The sequence below is a fragment of the Petaurus breviceps genome, unplaced genomic scaffold (assembly GCF_028583685.1).
Source record: "Petaurus breviceps papuanus isolate PSGF00001 unplaced genomic scaffold, PetGlider_PUasm1.0 37, whole genome shotgun sequence".
In the NCBI taxonomy this organism is placed as follows: Eukaryota; Metazoa; Chordata; class Mammalia; order Diprotodontia; family Petauridae; genus Petaurus; species Petaurus breviceps.
The window spans coordinates 27247534-27264007 of NW_027186296.1; the positions used below are offsets into that span (position 1 = coordinate 27247534).

Genomic DNA, 16474 nt, shown 5'->3' on the forward strand with positions numbered 1-16474 from the left:
TATCTATCTATCTATCTATCTATCTATCTATCTATCTATCTATCTATATCTATCTATCTATCTATCTATTTAGTTTTAGTAGCTGATTGAGGCCTAGGAGCTAGAGACATAAGATATTGGTATTCTTCTAATCTATGCCTCACTTCAGGTCTGTTAATAGGGTATAATATAATTTCTCTAGGCTATGTAATCCCTGCAGTCTCCCCTCCTCTTCCTCCCCCTCACCCCCTGTTATTCTCATCTCTGAGGTGATGTTTCACTAGTTTTTCCCTCTTTCCCAGTTGGAGCAGTGGTTGGAAGACTGTAGTCCAAATCTTTTCCTCAGATACATCCAAGCTGTGTGACCCTAAGCAAGTCACATTATCTGCTAGTTGTACCTACCTTCCAGTGCTATTCTAAGGACAAATGATATTATATTTGTGAAGCACTGTATAAATGTTAGTTATTATTAATAGTAGTAGTGGGGAGGAGTTAAGATGGTAGATATTATTTTTCCCTCCAAATCTATATTTTTGGGTTATTTAAGCATTGTAATTGATTGCTAAGGTAAAAGGAGAAAATGAGGGGGAATGAAAGGAAGAAGATTCATTCCCTGACTGTTTTTTTCTGAATTTATAAAACTCAGTCTTATGGACTTGACTGATGTCTGATTGATTAACTTTCAGAAATCCAGAAGCTGACTCCTCCACAAAGATGGTCATTATAACCATTTAGATAAGGGGTTCAGGGAATGCAATTTTAGCAAATGACAAAACCAAACAGTGTCATTAAGTTTATGTGTAGCCTAAATTTCTGACATATTTCAACCCTTCCTTCATCTTTGATCTCTGGACATTGCTTTCTGTATAGGTGCTTTAAATGGTAATGGCTTTACTTTAGTATTTCATTTATTGAGATGTACTACATCTATGAAGTGGTTCACCTGTCAGTTCCTTGGGGCTAGAATAGACAATGTACCTATGCTTCTTTTTGGTTTCATAATCCTTATTTTAACCTTCCATTCCCATCAGTTTGGAAATGGAAGTTCACAAATTCATAGTTAATCACTGTGAACAGACTCATTTTTACAAACTGAGGCCAAAACATGTCATAATTGTTTGCAAAAGCTTGAGGCTGATGAAATTTTTATTTTATTTTTTTAAAGCAAGTGGGGTTAAGTAACTTGCTTAAGGTTACATGGCCAGTTATTTCTGGGTGTGGTGCTAAGTATCAGAGCCCTAATTCGATCCCAGGTCATCCCAACTCTGGGGCCTGTGCTCTTACTTGCTGTGATACCTGGCCTCCCCACTGCTGAAATTTTTAATAGGAAAGGCAAGGAATGTGAAAAAATAAGCACCTCAACCACCTTTAAATGATTGAAAATAGTAGGTGAATGTTGCCAAAGTTTGTTACGTCATGAAGTTCCTGCATTGCTTTTTCAGACACAATTCAGTTCTTTCCAGTTCCTCTCCCCATCTTGAAACGTCTCCCAATGTTGAGAGTGGGAGGATGGAGAAGGGGACAGGATAGAACTTCGTGAAGCCCAGAAGTGTTCAGAAAAAAATCATGCTGTTTTGTTTCTTGGCTGCTTAATTGTTCCCTTCCAAACTTTTCTGTTTCTATTGAGTGAACCACCATTTCCTTTGAGGACATTCAGGCTTGCATCCTGTGTCAGCTTTGGCTCTTCCCTCTCCATCAGGCACTCTATCCAAGTCATCTGCAAACTCTATATGATTCTACCACCACAGTATCCATAATGTCCCCTCTTCTACACTCTAGGCTACTAACTGTTTTCTAAACTTTGATGATTCATCTCCTGCCTCCATGTCCTTTTGCACAAGCCATCCCCCTATGTCTGGAATGTATTCCTTATTCACCTTTTTATGTCCATCATTCCTTTTTGTCTTCCAATACTCAGTTTAGTTACCATCTCCTCTGTGAAGACTTCCCTTATCTCTCCAAGTTGTTAGTCTTCCTTGCCTCAAATTACCTGATATACTTAATCTGTGTGGATGAGTAGGCTATACCATATTGTCAGCAAAGCATTGTTCAAGAGAAGCAGGGATGTCATGAGAAAAATGTTTGAATTGCAAAGGTGCTTCATCATTTAACAAGAAGGGGAGAGAGAATTAATAAACTATCTTCACTTACAGAGCTAAGGTGCTCCATAAGCATCTAAGAAGTATCAAGAAATATAAAGGAAGGTCTCAAGCACATTAGGTTACCCCTCCCTCCCCTAACCCAGTCATGTCAGATTTATTGGAGAACATGTACAAGAGTCACATAGGATAAAGTTGTAATCTTCACCATTTGCAGAAGGATCCATATTGATATATCTTTCCCTTCGATCTTAATCCTTCTCTCTTTCCATTAGAATGTAAGCCTTTTGAGGTCAGGTACTATCTGGCTTTAGTCTTTGTATACATCATGCCTAATAGACTATTTTGTACATAGTGCATGATTGAGAAATGTTGCATTAAGTTGTTTTGAACTATGCAGCTTCCAAGATATAATTAGTTAAACATTTGAATTGGATGTCTTTTGGTCATTATAAGTCTTGTAATTGGTAAATAGCTAGAGAATACAATTCCACTTTATTGTTGAAAGTTTTGAAGTCTTCCAAAGAGTTTACACAAGCAAAGAAAAGAATTCCTGTAGGAACTGGTCCCTGTCTCAATAGCTTTATCCTGCAAGAGTTCAAGGTAGCAAAAGATTCTTAGGACTCAGGATATCGAGGGTCCATTTCTGGGTTCAAATCCTGACTCCCATACCTAATTGACTGTTTGGTCATGAGCTAGGTCAAAGTTTCCTCGTCTGTCAAATGGGGATAATAACTCTTAGATCAAGTTTTGGAAGGGACCTCAGAGGTCATTTAATCCAAACCCCACACTGTATAGGTGAGGAAATTTAAGAAAGAGAAATTGAAACTCACATAACTAGTATGTATTAAAAGTGGGTTCTGAACCTTGGTCTTCTGACTCCAGAGCCAAGTCTCCTGGCATTGTGTTACTGTTTGCCCACCTCACAGACTTGTGAGAAGTGTACTTGATAAACCTTATTAAAAAGCCATAATTTGAATTATTATTTTCATGCTATGTATCTGCAGAAATATTTCTTGACCATTTTTGCTGATATGATCTATAATATATTTGTAAGGAGGTGATCAGTATCAACCATATGTATAACTGGAATAAAGAAGATGAGTGAATTTGAGGGAATGTCTCATGAATAGTTAGAGCTTCAGGTCATGCTGTGTATCCTAAGGTAAGGTAGTTAAATCTAGCTTTCCTAGTTTCATGAATATCAATTTCTTTATTATATATAATAACAGTGATTTTATCCCAAAAGGCAGTTTAACATGTACAGCAGAACATTACGAATGCAAATGACTTTTACTGGCAAAGACAGATTTCAATTGCCATAGAATAAATTCTATCATAATTTAAGCAGAGTACATATGCAATTTCTCAATTGCACTGAGAACTGGTTGAAATAATTTAGCTATAGAAAACAACAAGCTAAGTAGAGCTCATTTTAGAAAACTAAGGCTACACAGTCAGAGTAATAACAAACTTGTTAAACAAATTTGCAACATAGTACATCACTTCCACTCCCGTACTCTGTGATTCAGTAGAACTGGTTTCTGTTGTTCACATAGGACTCTCCATCTCTCATCTCTGTGACTTTACACTGGTCATCCTCTATACCTGAAATGTATTCTCTTTTCATCTCCACAGAATTCCTCTCATCCTTCAAGACACAACTCAAGTACCACTTTCTACATAAAACCTTGCATGATCTCCCCCCCCCCCAATCTTTAGTACCCTCTCTCCAAAATTACTTTGTATTTAATTGCTATGTATTTATATTTGTTCTATTTAAAATTCTATATAAGCTTATTGTCTCCACTATTAGAGTAGAAATTGTTTTTTTGTATTTTTATCTTCATGACCTACTACACTCTAGTCTCTCATCTCAGTCAATAATTATTTATTGATTGAACAAAAGGAAGTGATGGGTGTAGAGTGTGGGGGGATACCTTGTTTCTCTTTTTCCCTCTGCCAGCTGTATGGCCATATTCAGTCAGAGCATCTCAGCTTCCCAGCATCCAGAAGAGTTCTAACAGCTTCTTATTACATCCTTTCCATAGAATGTTGCAGTCCTGGCCTATCGGAGTAGCACTCCACAACCAGCTCAGTTAGAAGCAGAAAAGCAGGTGAAGGCACTAGCCGAAGAAAATGAGAAACTACAGGAAAAAATCAGAGAGCTAGAACTGAGCATGATGCAACTTCAGACACGGGTCGATGAGATGAAATTAGATGAAGTCAAAATGAAGGAAAAACTAAAGAAATGTGAGGTAAGAATCTTTGGGGCAAGTCAAGGATTTAGTGACATCTGTTCTTAATTCCCTTTCCCCTGTGTGTATGGGGAAGGACAGTGTTCTGAGGTGGGAAGGGATTTAAAATCATAATTTACCAGTGAAAAGCAAAGTTAGAGTTCTTTGTACAACTGGAATAATCTTTAGTCGTAAGCGGAGCTATGTAAATGTGAAAGCAGCTCATAAAGAGGTATGGGAACAGTACTGATATGGTGTGTGTGTGTGTGTGTGTGTGTGTGTATGTGTGTGATACAGATGCATATTCACAATAAAACTTCACTTACGAAGAGATCAGGCTTCAAGCAGTCTCAGTTTCCTGGCTCAGAGCCAAGAAGCAGAAATAAAAGGACGCTGAGCATCTGCAATAACTATCATGAAGTCCACATACTAAAGCTCATGTGCTTCGGTCCATAGGAATGAACCTTTAGGTTTTCTTCTTGGTCTACTTGAAAGACACAATGAGGAGTAATCTTGGTTATCTCATTTGCCAACACTCACAAGTTTGAAAAAAGAAGTTTTCATAAGGATTATGCTATTGGGGAAATGTCTGGAGGGGGGAGCGGGGGGAAGGAGCCTGGTCCCCTACCAGTAGTGGTAACCATTAGGTAGGGAGAGAGAAAAGCTAATTTGCTATTTGTTGAGGGCCATCTTGGGTCCAATTGCAGCTTTCTATGATGATATTCTTTTGTCATATCTACCATTTTCTTCTACCCTTGCTGTTTACTGTATCCCACAGTGGCAGCTTCATTGGCACAGTCTCACTTGGTCTCAGTATATTGTCCTCTCTTTATTTATCATAGGGAGAAAAGCAGCAACTAGAAGAAGCCCTTTTATGTGCCAGAGACCAAGAAAAGGAAATGCTGTCAGCAAAAAGGGTCCTGGAGAGTCAACTAGAGGACATTCAGGTAAAAATTGGGGGATGCTCTTTTTAATCTCTCTTCAATGAAGCCCCAAGTAAATTATGTCCAAAGAATGTAGAGAAATTGTTTCATCTTTCCTCCTTTTCTCACTGGCAGGATCCCCACCATCCTTCAGCTATAATGTCATGACAACTTTTAATCTTTTCTCTGGCTGTTCTCCTAAAGTGTCATTTAGAAGTAAGATCCTTAGAAACTTGACAGTTTTCAGTAGGTGAAATGGGAATTTTGTGGAAAGGTCTGCGATCTGTCATGGCAGTCTTTTAAAACAAGCCTCTGATAAATTGTACTAGACTACAAGCTTACAAAATGAGTTATCACAAGGATTTTAATTGAAACTAGGCATCTGCTGCCACCCAAAATCACTAGTTCTTAGTATATTAGGATGTTTCTTGGTAGATCAGAAAACATGGTCTGAAGGGTATTTTCTAAAGATAGGATTTCGTATAATGATCTCTGTATAATCTGTCTTGTGTTTTATGAAATCCTTCTCAACCCAGACCCATGCTTTTTAAAGAAACAACATTTGAGACTACCCCCCAAGTAGGTAATGTAATTTCTCAGCACTGAATAGTTGATGTTTTGGAGAGTTGTTGAATTGTTCCACTTGTGAAAAAATACAACTTCAGGCACATGAGAGTGCTAAGTGGTGAGAAACATTCAGAGACCAATTTAAAAACAACTCTGTAGCTGGGAAGGCAGATTTTAACTGAAGGAGTTGGCATTCTACTGACAGAATATGACATGAAGCCAGATGAATGTAAGAGAATGTAGGGGATGAAGGCAGGAAAGGTGAGGTATCAGACCATCCTCTAGGAGTATTTCAGAGGGGAGAGAATGGAGAATATCAGGGAAAAATTGAGAGTGGGAAGGTAGCCCTTGCTTGACCAAAGCCTTGGAGGAATATAGACTCTAAAAAGGGGAGGTGAAGATGGGGTGCACACTTTCAAGTATAGAAGATGGTCTGGGTTACTATATGAAGGTAGGAAATGGCCTGTCAGGTTTGGGGAGCAATCCAGTTTTGCTAAAAGAGTTTGAAGGGGAGTAATGTGAAATAAGTTTGTAAAGGCCAGATTATGGAGCACTTTAAAAAGCAGTGCCCACAGTTTGTGTTTTGCCCTAGAGGCAAAAGGGAACCAAGCACAGAGTAGAAAAATGCCATTAAAAAAAGTTATTTTGACTATTCCAAATACCCAAATTAACTATAAAGGACTTAAGAAGGAAGACTCTATCTGCATCCAGAGAAAGAAATGATAAATAGAAGTATGTGTAGAATAATTTTACATATATATGTAAAAATGTGTGTGTATGTGTGTGTGTATGTATAATATACATATTTAATGGTAGTCATCTCTAGGGCAGGGTAGAAGAGGGAAGGAAAAAAAGGTTTAAAAAAAGAAATTTACATGATAATTTTGTTGCATATTTGAAAGGAATAACAAGTTGTGCAAAGTAGATTTGAAGTTTCATGTATAATCATCTTTTTTATTATAGTATGTTATGGAATTGCTTGTTTTATTCCATAAATTAAAAATAAAACAGATTTTTAAAAAAATGATATTATCAGGCCCATACTTGAGGGAGATTATTTTGAAATCTGTGTGGAAGATGACTTGGTAAAGGGAGCGAGTAGAAGCAAAAAGACCAATTAAGAGATGAGTTTAGGGTGGCTAGGTGGCACAGTGGTAGTGCAGAGCACTGGCCCTGGAGTCAGGAGGACCTGAGTTCAAATGCGACCTCAGACACTTAACACAAAAACTAGCCATGTTGGGCAAGTCACTTAACCCCAATTGCCCTCTAAAAAGCAAAATGAAATAAAAGAGACTAGTTTAATAATTTTAGGTGATACATAATAAGGGCCTGAATTCAGGTAGTGGCTCTGAATAGAGACAGATGTATAAAATGTTGTGAAGATAAAATCAGTAGACTTGGTAATTGATTGGATATTGGGAGTTAGGGTGTAGGGAATGTCCATTGATTCTAGAGTTTTGAAACTTGCCGACTGGCAGGATGGTGGTACCCTCAATAGAAATATGGAAACTTAGAGGAGGAACAGTTTTAGGGGAAGATGATAAATTCAGTTTTGAACCTGTTTATTTTTTCAGTATGGGAGGGACAGACAGCCAGATAGGACTTTCTAGCAAATGATTAATTATTAATGTGGAATGGAGAAGAGGGAGAGTAAGGCTGCATACATAGATTTGGGAGTTATCCTTGTAGAGCAGAGATTCTTTACCTAGGGTTCATGGATCCTCCCAAATGTTTGATGGATAAATTTACTAACCCATAAACTTGGTTGGGAAAAATAGCACATCTTTATTTTCACTGATGTCTAAAATGTAACATTTCCTTCAATTATTTAAAAAAAATCTTAGAAGAGGTCCATAAACTTCTAAAGGCATCCATGATACAAAAGGAAAAAAACAAAAGAAAAAGATAAGACTTTGGTGTAGAGGAACCTTTGGGAATAGATGAGATCACCAAGGAAAACAGTGTATATATAGAGAACAGAAGAGGGCTTAAGACTGACCCTGGGAGGACACTCATGCTTTGGGGGTTGGAGATAGATGATGATGTATCAAAGGGGACTGGGAAGGTTCAGTCAGAGGGTAGGAGAACTAAAAGAGAGCAGTGTCACAGAAGCTGGGGATGGGGGTGGGGGAGGAGGGGAAAGACTCTCCACAGTGGGGAGGAGACAATTGACAGTATCCAAATCTGCAGAAAGGTCAAGAAAGATGAGTATTGACAAAAGATCATTGAATTTAGAATTAAGAACTCATTGGTAACCTTTCAAGAGAATAGTTAGAAAGTTAGAGGGGTTAGAGGACATATGGCAAAGGTCTAAGTAGTGACTGGGTAGTATTTATTCTAGGTGGTTAGTAGTAGTACAAAGGGGGAAAGCTGAAAGAGCTTGAGGGAACGACAGGATTAATTGAAAACTTTCAAGGAGAGGGGAGACCTGGGCATGTTAGAGCAGCTCAGGGAAAAGCCAGTAGGTAGGAAGAGGTCAAGGATAAAAGGGAGATAGAGAGAAAGAATGATAAATGGAGCAAACTCCTCTTGCAAAAGATGAGGGAAGACATAAGAAGATTAGCCTTGACAAGAATATATGTCACCCCATTCTTTTTGTCTGGGGTATAGGATAGGATACCTGAAAGGAACAGAAAAGTTTTGAGTTGTTGAACTGTATAGTAGATGTAGGGGACATCAGGTACTTGGGTAGATGAGGGTGTGTGGGAGAGATGGTCTCAGTTTTCTTAGTGAAGTTGGGGGCAAGGTCATTGATTAATAAGCAAGTCTTGATTCTGAAGTTGCATCTGATCTCCCTGGCTTTTCTTTGTTTTATTTTTTTATATTGAACTTTGCCATGAACCTTTCTCAACTAGTAATGTTTAATTAGTACTCTCATGATATAATTGTTTTATTGTAGCCAGTAACTTTTTCCGACAGGTCTCCCATTGTCAGACAAAATGACGTGACCTGTTCAGAGCTGTTGTTTATGTTTGTTCTTAGGCTGGCTATATGAGTCAATGGTCCAATTGTTTTATTTAAAATTTTTATAATTGTCTTTTTAAAAATATCACCTTCATTTCCAAATATCTATGCCCTCTCCCTCCCCAACACAGAGAATAATCCCTTACAATAAAAACAATGGGAAAAATGAAACATTGAAGTTCAACAAACACATCAGCTGAGTCTGGCATGATATGCAGTATTCTAAACCCAGAGTCCTCTGCAAAGATGATGCATTTTCTCATTTCTGCTTCAGAGCTAGGTTTGGTCATTCTAATTACACAGCACTGAATTTTTTCTCAATTAGTTAAATTTCAACAACCATTTGTTGAATGACTACTATACACAAAGCATTGTGCTAAGTGCTGGTGTTTCAGAGATGGAATAAGTTATAGCTGATACCCATATGGAGCTTAAACCTAATAGAGAAGATTGGACATATATATGGCAAATAATTAGAGGCTCAAATAACGTCCTTTGAAACATTGGCAGATGAGAGAAGATAGCTTTCCTCGAACAGAAAAGGGAAGAAAGGAAGACAGAGTTGGGCACTGCAGATGGATTTTAGTTTGTAAGCAATTTGGGAACAGAAAAAGAGAAAACACTAAATCCTGGGCCCAGCTTTTACACATGTCTGAGAACATCTGTGTCTTTGTCCTGTCATATCAGGAGGTTTCACACATAGTGAAGGATTTCACCAGCTGTAAATCTACAGTCAACAGCTAATTCTCTGTATGGAACAAATAGTGGCAGAAAGCCTGGAGATGTTAATGCCCTTTTTTTTCCTCTGGAATTTCTATTCGTGCTTTGGAAATTATCTTTGACGTGCCACTTTTTTCAGGGTCTGTTTTCCCAGCTGTGGAAAAGACTGGTCTATCAGACAGGCAGTGTGGGATAATGGGAAGAGTCTTCGTCTTGGAGTAAGTTCATTCAGGCTCTGGCTCAACTACTTTCTGTGTCATCTCAGGCACGTCCTCAGCAAAGCTGGGCTAATGATCACATGCCTTGGCTGATTCCACAAAGTACTGGGAATAATGATGTTAGCTCTCATTTTCATAGCTATTTATAAAATGTATTCCTTGTAGCATTCCCATGGAAGAGGTGGTTCATTTCAGGATAAAATAATCTCATATATGTGAAAGCTTTTCATGAACTGCATAGCACTATACAATTTAGAAATAACAATACAGAATATCAAAAAAGTCTTTGTGCTGTTTCAAACTATTAAAGGTATTAAAACTTGCAACAGCACAAAGACTTTTGGGACATCCTGTGTTTTACACTGAAAATACTGGTATCAGTGTTTGCTATTCACTCTCCAGCTGGAAATTTTGGCCATTTAGGTTTGTAGTTCTCATTGTCTTACCTACATTGTTTGTACTCAGAAATAACTCTATAATAATCACACTGTCTAGACAGACCATGTTTATTAGACTCTGAGATGCCATTTGTTTTCCATCTGAAAAACTGGCTCAAATGATCTTAGTAATTTTCTTTTTGTGTTTTCAAGATTGCTGCCTAAAAGAGGATTTAGCTCTCTAGAGGAACAGGGAGTTGGAACTTTTCAAGGCTGCCTTAAAGTTTTTAAAATTTCAAAATTTCAGAGTCTTGGGTGATTAATATTCTATTGCATCTTATCTCAATATCTAAAAAATCCTGGATTTTATCTCTGTGGGTACTTCTCTCTCTTGATACAGGTTAAAATTCTGTGCTATTAGTGTGGTATCTGCCTCATTTATTGTTGTTGTTCAGCTGTTTCTGTCATGCCCAAATCTCTACCACCTTGGCAAAGATACTAGAGTGGTTTGCTATTTCCTTTTCCAGCTCATTTTACAGATGAGGAAACTGAGGCAAACAGCATTAAGTGACTCGCTCAGGGTCACACAGCTAGTAAAGTGTCTGAGGTCAGATTTGAACTCAGGAAGATAAGTTTTCCTGACTCTAGGTCCAGTACTCCTACCTTCCCCATCTGGCACATAGTGCTTAATAATCCCTTGCTTATTTGATTAATTATTGGTGATATTTATAAATTACTGAGACTAGGGGAAAACCTACCTTTTGACCCTTCTGCTGTTGACTTTCAGTAGGTGAATCAGATGGGTATCTACTCAAAACCTTTGCAGCTTGGTGTAGGCCTCTTTAGACCTTTCAGTTGGTGAAACCAGAGTTGCCACAAAGCTTTGGAGAAGGATTTCTGTTGTGGTTATTGATCTTATAGAATGATTTAGTACTTTTTAATGCTGACTTCTTAACAACCTGTTTGTTTTATACTTGCTTCCCTATTATTGTACTTGTTTTAAAGTGATGGCTTATGTAGACTGAGAGAGTTTCGAGGATAGCATTTGTTCTTAGGACCACTTTAAATGAATAAATAAGGCTGATGCCATTTGACCATACCACCCTTCCTAAATTTTTACCTTGCTATACATTCAAATAAAGATTTCCTTTATCCCAGGTGAGCTCAGGGTACATTCCTTTGGCAGTAACTAGTCATAAAATCTTGATCAAAACAGTTATTCAAAGGGTGTGACATGGGGTTGATAATCTCTTTTTTTTTTCTTTTTGGAGAGGGGAGGGCAGAGCAATTGGGGTTAAGTACCTTGCCCAAGGTCACACTAGTAAGTGTTAAGAGTGAGGCCAGATTTGAACTTAGGTCCTCCCGACACCAGGGCCAGTGCTCTCTTCACTGTGCCACCTAGCCGCCCCGTTGGTAGTGTCTTAAGACATGTTAATTGAATACTTAGTAAACACTTGTAGTGTGTTGTTTTTTACTAGATGCTATGAGGGCTATGGGACAGCTAGGAGCTACAGTGGATAAAGTGTTGGGTCTCAATGCATCTTCCTGAGTTCAAATCTGACTTCAGACACTTACTAGCTATGTGACCTTGGGCAAGTTTCTTAACTCTGTTTGCCTCAGTTTCCTCCTGGAAAATGAGCTGGAGAAGGAAATGGCAAGCCACTCTAGTATCTTTGCCAAGAAAATCTCACATGGAGTCGTGGAGACTTGGACATGACCAAAGCCAAGGAACAACAACAAGGAGAGATAAACGAATGAATAGAAAATGTGTTCACATACATTCACATTCTAATTGGGGTAAGGGTGAGGACAAAAAACACACTCAAGAAACAAAAAAGACCCTAAAATTAATTAGACTATAGTAAACAATTATATAGCAAGTACTTGTCCTTTTTCTTCCATTGTGGCTGCTTTTTTGGGAGTTCTGGAGAATTCCAGAGAAGAGGCATTCTAGCTAATATCTAGATGTTGAAAGCCAGAGGCCTGTATTTATTATTCATTGATTCAGTGAGGGGGAGACCTGTGGCTTAACTTGAGATACCTAGGGACACGGGGAGTGTGGCAAGCAAAGATGGGAAGATACTTTTGACTAGGTACAACTCAATCTGCAGAGTGACACAATAGATCGTGTTTCTGGGCATTAGAGAGAAGTCCTAGACTTTATTTAATTGTGGTGATTTTTCAGACCATGAGAAGAAAGAAAGGGGATTAGTGATCCAATGAAAGGCACGCCTTTAGCACGTAGTAGGTGCTAAATAAAGAGCAGTTAGGTGGAACAGTGAAAAGAACACTGGGTCTGGAGTCAGAAGACTCATCTTCCTGAGTTCAAATCTGATCTCAGACCCTTAATCCTGTTTTCCTCAGTTTCTTCGTCTGTCAAATGAACTGCAGAAGGAAATGGCAAACTATTTCATTATCTTTGCTAAGAAAACCCCAAATAGAGACACAAAGAGTCAGATAATACTGAAAACGACTAAACAACAAAAAGTCCTAAATAAATGCTTGTTAATTGATCTAGCTACCTCATGTTTAAGGGTTGAGATACAAATTCTTGGTTGTTTTCTCACGTTTAGGATAATTCCAAGGGAAATACCAGAACCATTTATGTAACTTTCTCCTAAAATATGAAATAATAATAACCAGCTGTGATAAGAACCATTTATTAAAAAGCTGAAGGATTGATTGCTTTAGATTCTTCACTCTCTCTTTTTTGCGTTTATTTGCCTTGAATTGCAGCTGTAAAAGCTTTTCAGTCAGTCTTTTGACTCTTTATGAAGAGAAATGTAAACTAACCAAGAGAGGCCTATGGACTAGGAGACTGGGGTTGTGTTGCTTCTGTTCCCCAGATTGATTTGGTTTACTTGATTATTTCTGTTCATCTGCCAGAATAGGGGAGTGACAGTGGGGTTGTCTTCTTAAAAGTATGTTGGTCATGTGTTCAAGGTGGCCAGGGTGTTGAGTAGGATTTGAATAGTCTGTCCCATACAATATCAATCTACTTTTCGAGCAGTCCCAGCTCCCATTCTCCCCAAAGCACTTAACATTTTTTTTTTTTAATGAATGGTAGGGTGTATATTTGGATGGGGGGAAGTGCCTATTTTTGCCATCTCCTTTAAAACTCCTCTCCAGTTGCTTTCTTTTCCACCAGCTGGAGTTAGCATCATGACTATAGTAAAGTAGGATGCTGGCTTACATTGCCTTTTCAAAAGACTTCTGCCTCTGGAACTTTGTATGGTACTAGGCTTAAGGAAAACCATAGTAATTGAGACAGATGGGACAGTACAGTTGTGTCAAACTAAAATAGAAATGAAGGCCACTAATTCATAGATAAGGATCTGTGCAGACCACGTCTTTTATGATTTAGTTTAAAAATGTAACATTATCTATGTTTTTGTATTTTTATTTGTTTTGTTAAATTTTTCCCAGTTACATTTTAATGTGGTTAAGGCTTCCCTTGGGAGTGTCTGGGCTACTTGTTTGACACCTCTGGCATGGAGGATAGAGAGCCAGACTTGGAGTTAAGAAGACCCAAGTTCATATCCTGTCTTAGATACTTATTTGAATATGTAGGGTGTCCCAAAAGTCCTAGTGGAATTCTCTTATTAAAAACTTAAAACTACACTAAGACTTTTAGGAGTATGTATATGTGTGTGTATATACATGTGTATGCATTATACACATGTATACACATGTGTACATATATACACATATATACATGTCTGTATAGAAATATATTAGAATGTATGTAATATTTGTATATTATCATTATAAATATATATCGTATAGGTATAGATTAAATATTTGAATAGAGTGCCAGGCTGGAGTCAGGAAGACTCATGTTCCTGAGTTCAAATCTGGCCTTACTTACTAGTTGTGTGACCCTGAGCAAATCACTTTACCCTATTTACTCTCAGTTTCCTTATCTGCAAAATAAGTTAGAGAAGGAAATGGCAAACCACTCTAGTATCTTCGCCATGAAAACCCTAAATGGGGTTACAAAGAGTTGAACATGACTGAATAGCAACAAAAATTTAAATCTATAAGTATATAAAAACAAGTACATATCTGTTATGTAAATATGTGTGTATGCATGTATGCATGCATGCATGTATGTAAAAATAGCCTTCCTTTGCTTTTACAAGTCCTAGAGTGATGTTCACTGGAGAGTAAAAGATCTAGCAGGTCCTATAGACCTGGAAATGCTTTTATCGTAGATCCAGGTAAGAGTGAGTGCCATCTTTACATGAATTGATGCAAAGCGAAATGAATGGAACTGGGAGAACATTGTACACAGTAACAGCAACATTGTGTATCAACTATGATTGACTTAGCTCTTCTCAGTAATCCAGTGATCCAAGATAATTCCAAAAGACTCATGTTGAAAATTGCTATCCACATCCAGAGAAGGAACTAATAGAGAATTAATGTAGATTGAAGCATACTAGTTTCACTTAATTTTTTTGCATTTTTTTTCTTTTGCAAACTGTTTCTTTTACATGACTGATATGGGAAATGGGTTTTACATGATTGCACAAATATAACCTATATCAAATTGCTTACTGTCTTAGGAAGGGAGGGAGAAAATTTGGAACTCAAAATTTTATAAAAAATTAACATTAGAAATTATCTTTACATGTAATTGGAAAAAATAAAATAACATTTTTTTTTAAAGCAATTGGGGTTAAGTAACTTGCTCAAGGTTACATGGCCAGTTATTTCTGGGTGTAGTACTAAGTATCAGAAACCGGATTCGATCCCAGGTCATCCCGACTCTGGGGCTGGTACTCTTACTCGCTGTGCTACCTGGCCGCCCCTTAACATTTTTTTTTTTAAAAAGAGTGAGTACCATCTCTGGATGAGCTTAGCTAAGTTGCAAGAAGTTTTTCACTAGGTTGGCTTCAGGGTAATGTTTTTTTTGCACTCCCAGAGTCTATCCGCTTAGATCAGGCCTAACTTAGATGATTGGGTTGTGACATTAGTTGATGGAAGGAATACTCACACTGCTTGAAATATTGAAATGAGAATGAGAGTTTCCTTGACCTGCTTCTTTTTAATTGATTCAGTTCTTATGATATTTGTGAAAAATCCCCCGAACCATCTGATTTTCATGGATGGTGCTGACAAGTTGTTAATAAGGTATTTTAACTCCTTTGACCATCTCTACCCTGTCACCTATCACCTGTAGAGAAATCTTAACCGGGCCGCACAAGAGCAGCAAAACCTTTCTGAGAAGTTACAAGATGAGACAGACCAGAAGGAACAGTTGAGGAGGTTGAAGAATGAAATGGAGAATGAGCGATGGCAACTGGACAAGACCATTGAAAAACTGCACAAGGAGGTCAGGAGGCCTGCAGGGCAGGAAGCATTGCAGCGATGACTGATTCCTCTAGAGCAAAAACCCACCTTGGCTCCTTCCTGTGCTAATGTAGCAGAGGGTTTTCAAGTCAAGTCAAGTTAACAAACATTTATTAAGCACCTACTATGTTTTAGGCAGCATACTAAGCTCTAGGATACAAAGAATGGCAAAAACAGTCTCTATCCTTAAGGGGTTTACATTCTTTTTTTTTGCTTTTTGGAGGGGGGAAGGCAGGACAATTGGGGGTAAGTGACTTGCCCCCAATGGGGTGATGTTAAGTGTCTGAAGTCGGATTCGAACTCAGATCCTCCTGACTCCAGGGCCGGTGCTCTATTCACTGTGCCACCTAGCCGTCCCCGTGGGGCTTACATTCTAACAGGGAAGATAACATGCAAGCAACTATGTAGAAGGAGTTATATACAGGATAACTTGCAGTTAATCTCAGAGAAATTATTAGCTTCAAAGATTAAATTTAACTCATGGGAAATAAGTACATTGTCACCTTTGTCTGCTACAAATATTTTCCCTGTTTCCCTTCTCATCTCATAATCTCCCTCAGTTTCCTACTGCATAAAATACAGCTTTTGGGGTAAGTGAACTCCAAGATTCTTTTTTGCTCTGAGAGACTAGGATTTTATTTTTTGAGCAAACAGCTTCTGCTTGTTTTAAGAATGCCCTTGTAGCATGGGTTCTGAACACATGGGTAAGACTTCGACCCTAAATAGGTAATTTTTTAATGAGATGAAGTGTATTCATCATTGGAGCTGTACAAAATGAACCAAGCAGATGTCCACTGGGGGAATTACATCAAAAGCATTTTTTCTTCAAAGGAGATGACCTTCAACCTATACATTAACCTCTGCCCCAGGCACTTTACAAAGTCTTTAGGAGAAAAAAAACTGTCCACTTTGGGAGGGGCAAGGTAAATTTGGCAGTATATCAGATCAGAGGATCTGGAGCTGGAAGGGACCTTCAAAAGGATCTAGTCTAATTGATATTTTATAGATGAGAAAAAATCAGCCTAGAGAAGATAC

The 16474-nt window shown here is 38.1% G+C and overlaps 1 protein-coding gene across 6 annotated transcripts in view; it reads left to right on the plus strand.

Moving 5' to 3' along the window:
- CGNL1 (cingulin like 1) overlaps positions 1-16474 on the plus strand; it is a 210554-nt gene that overhangs the window by 158214 nt on the left and 35866 nt on the right. For all 6 annotated transcript variants that reach the window (XM_069098141.1, XM_069098139.1, XM_069098138.1 and 3 more), the window contains 3 exons: positions 4130-4336; positions 5158-5262; positions 15270-15422. In XM_069098141.1, coding sequence (XP_068954242.1) covers positions 4130-4336; positions 5158-5262; positions 15270-15422 — 465 coding nt within the window. The remainder of the gene's footprint in view (positions 1-4129; positions 4337-5157; positions 5263-15269; positions 15423-16474) is intronic.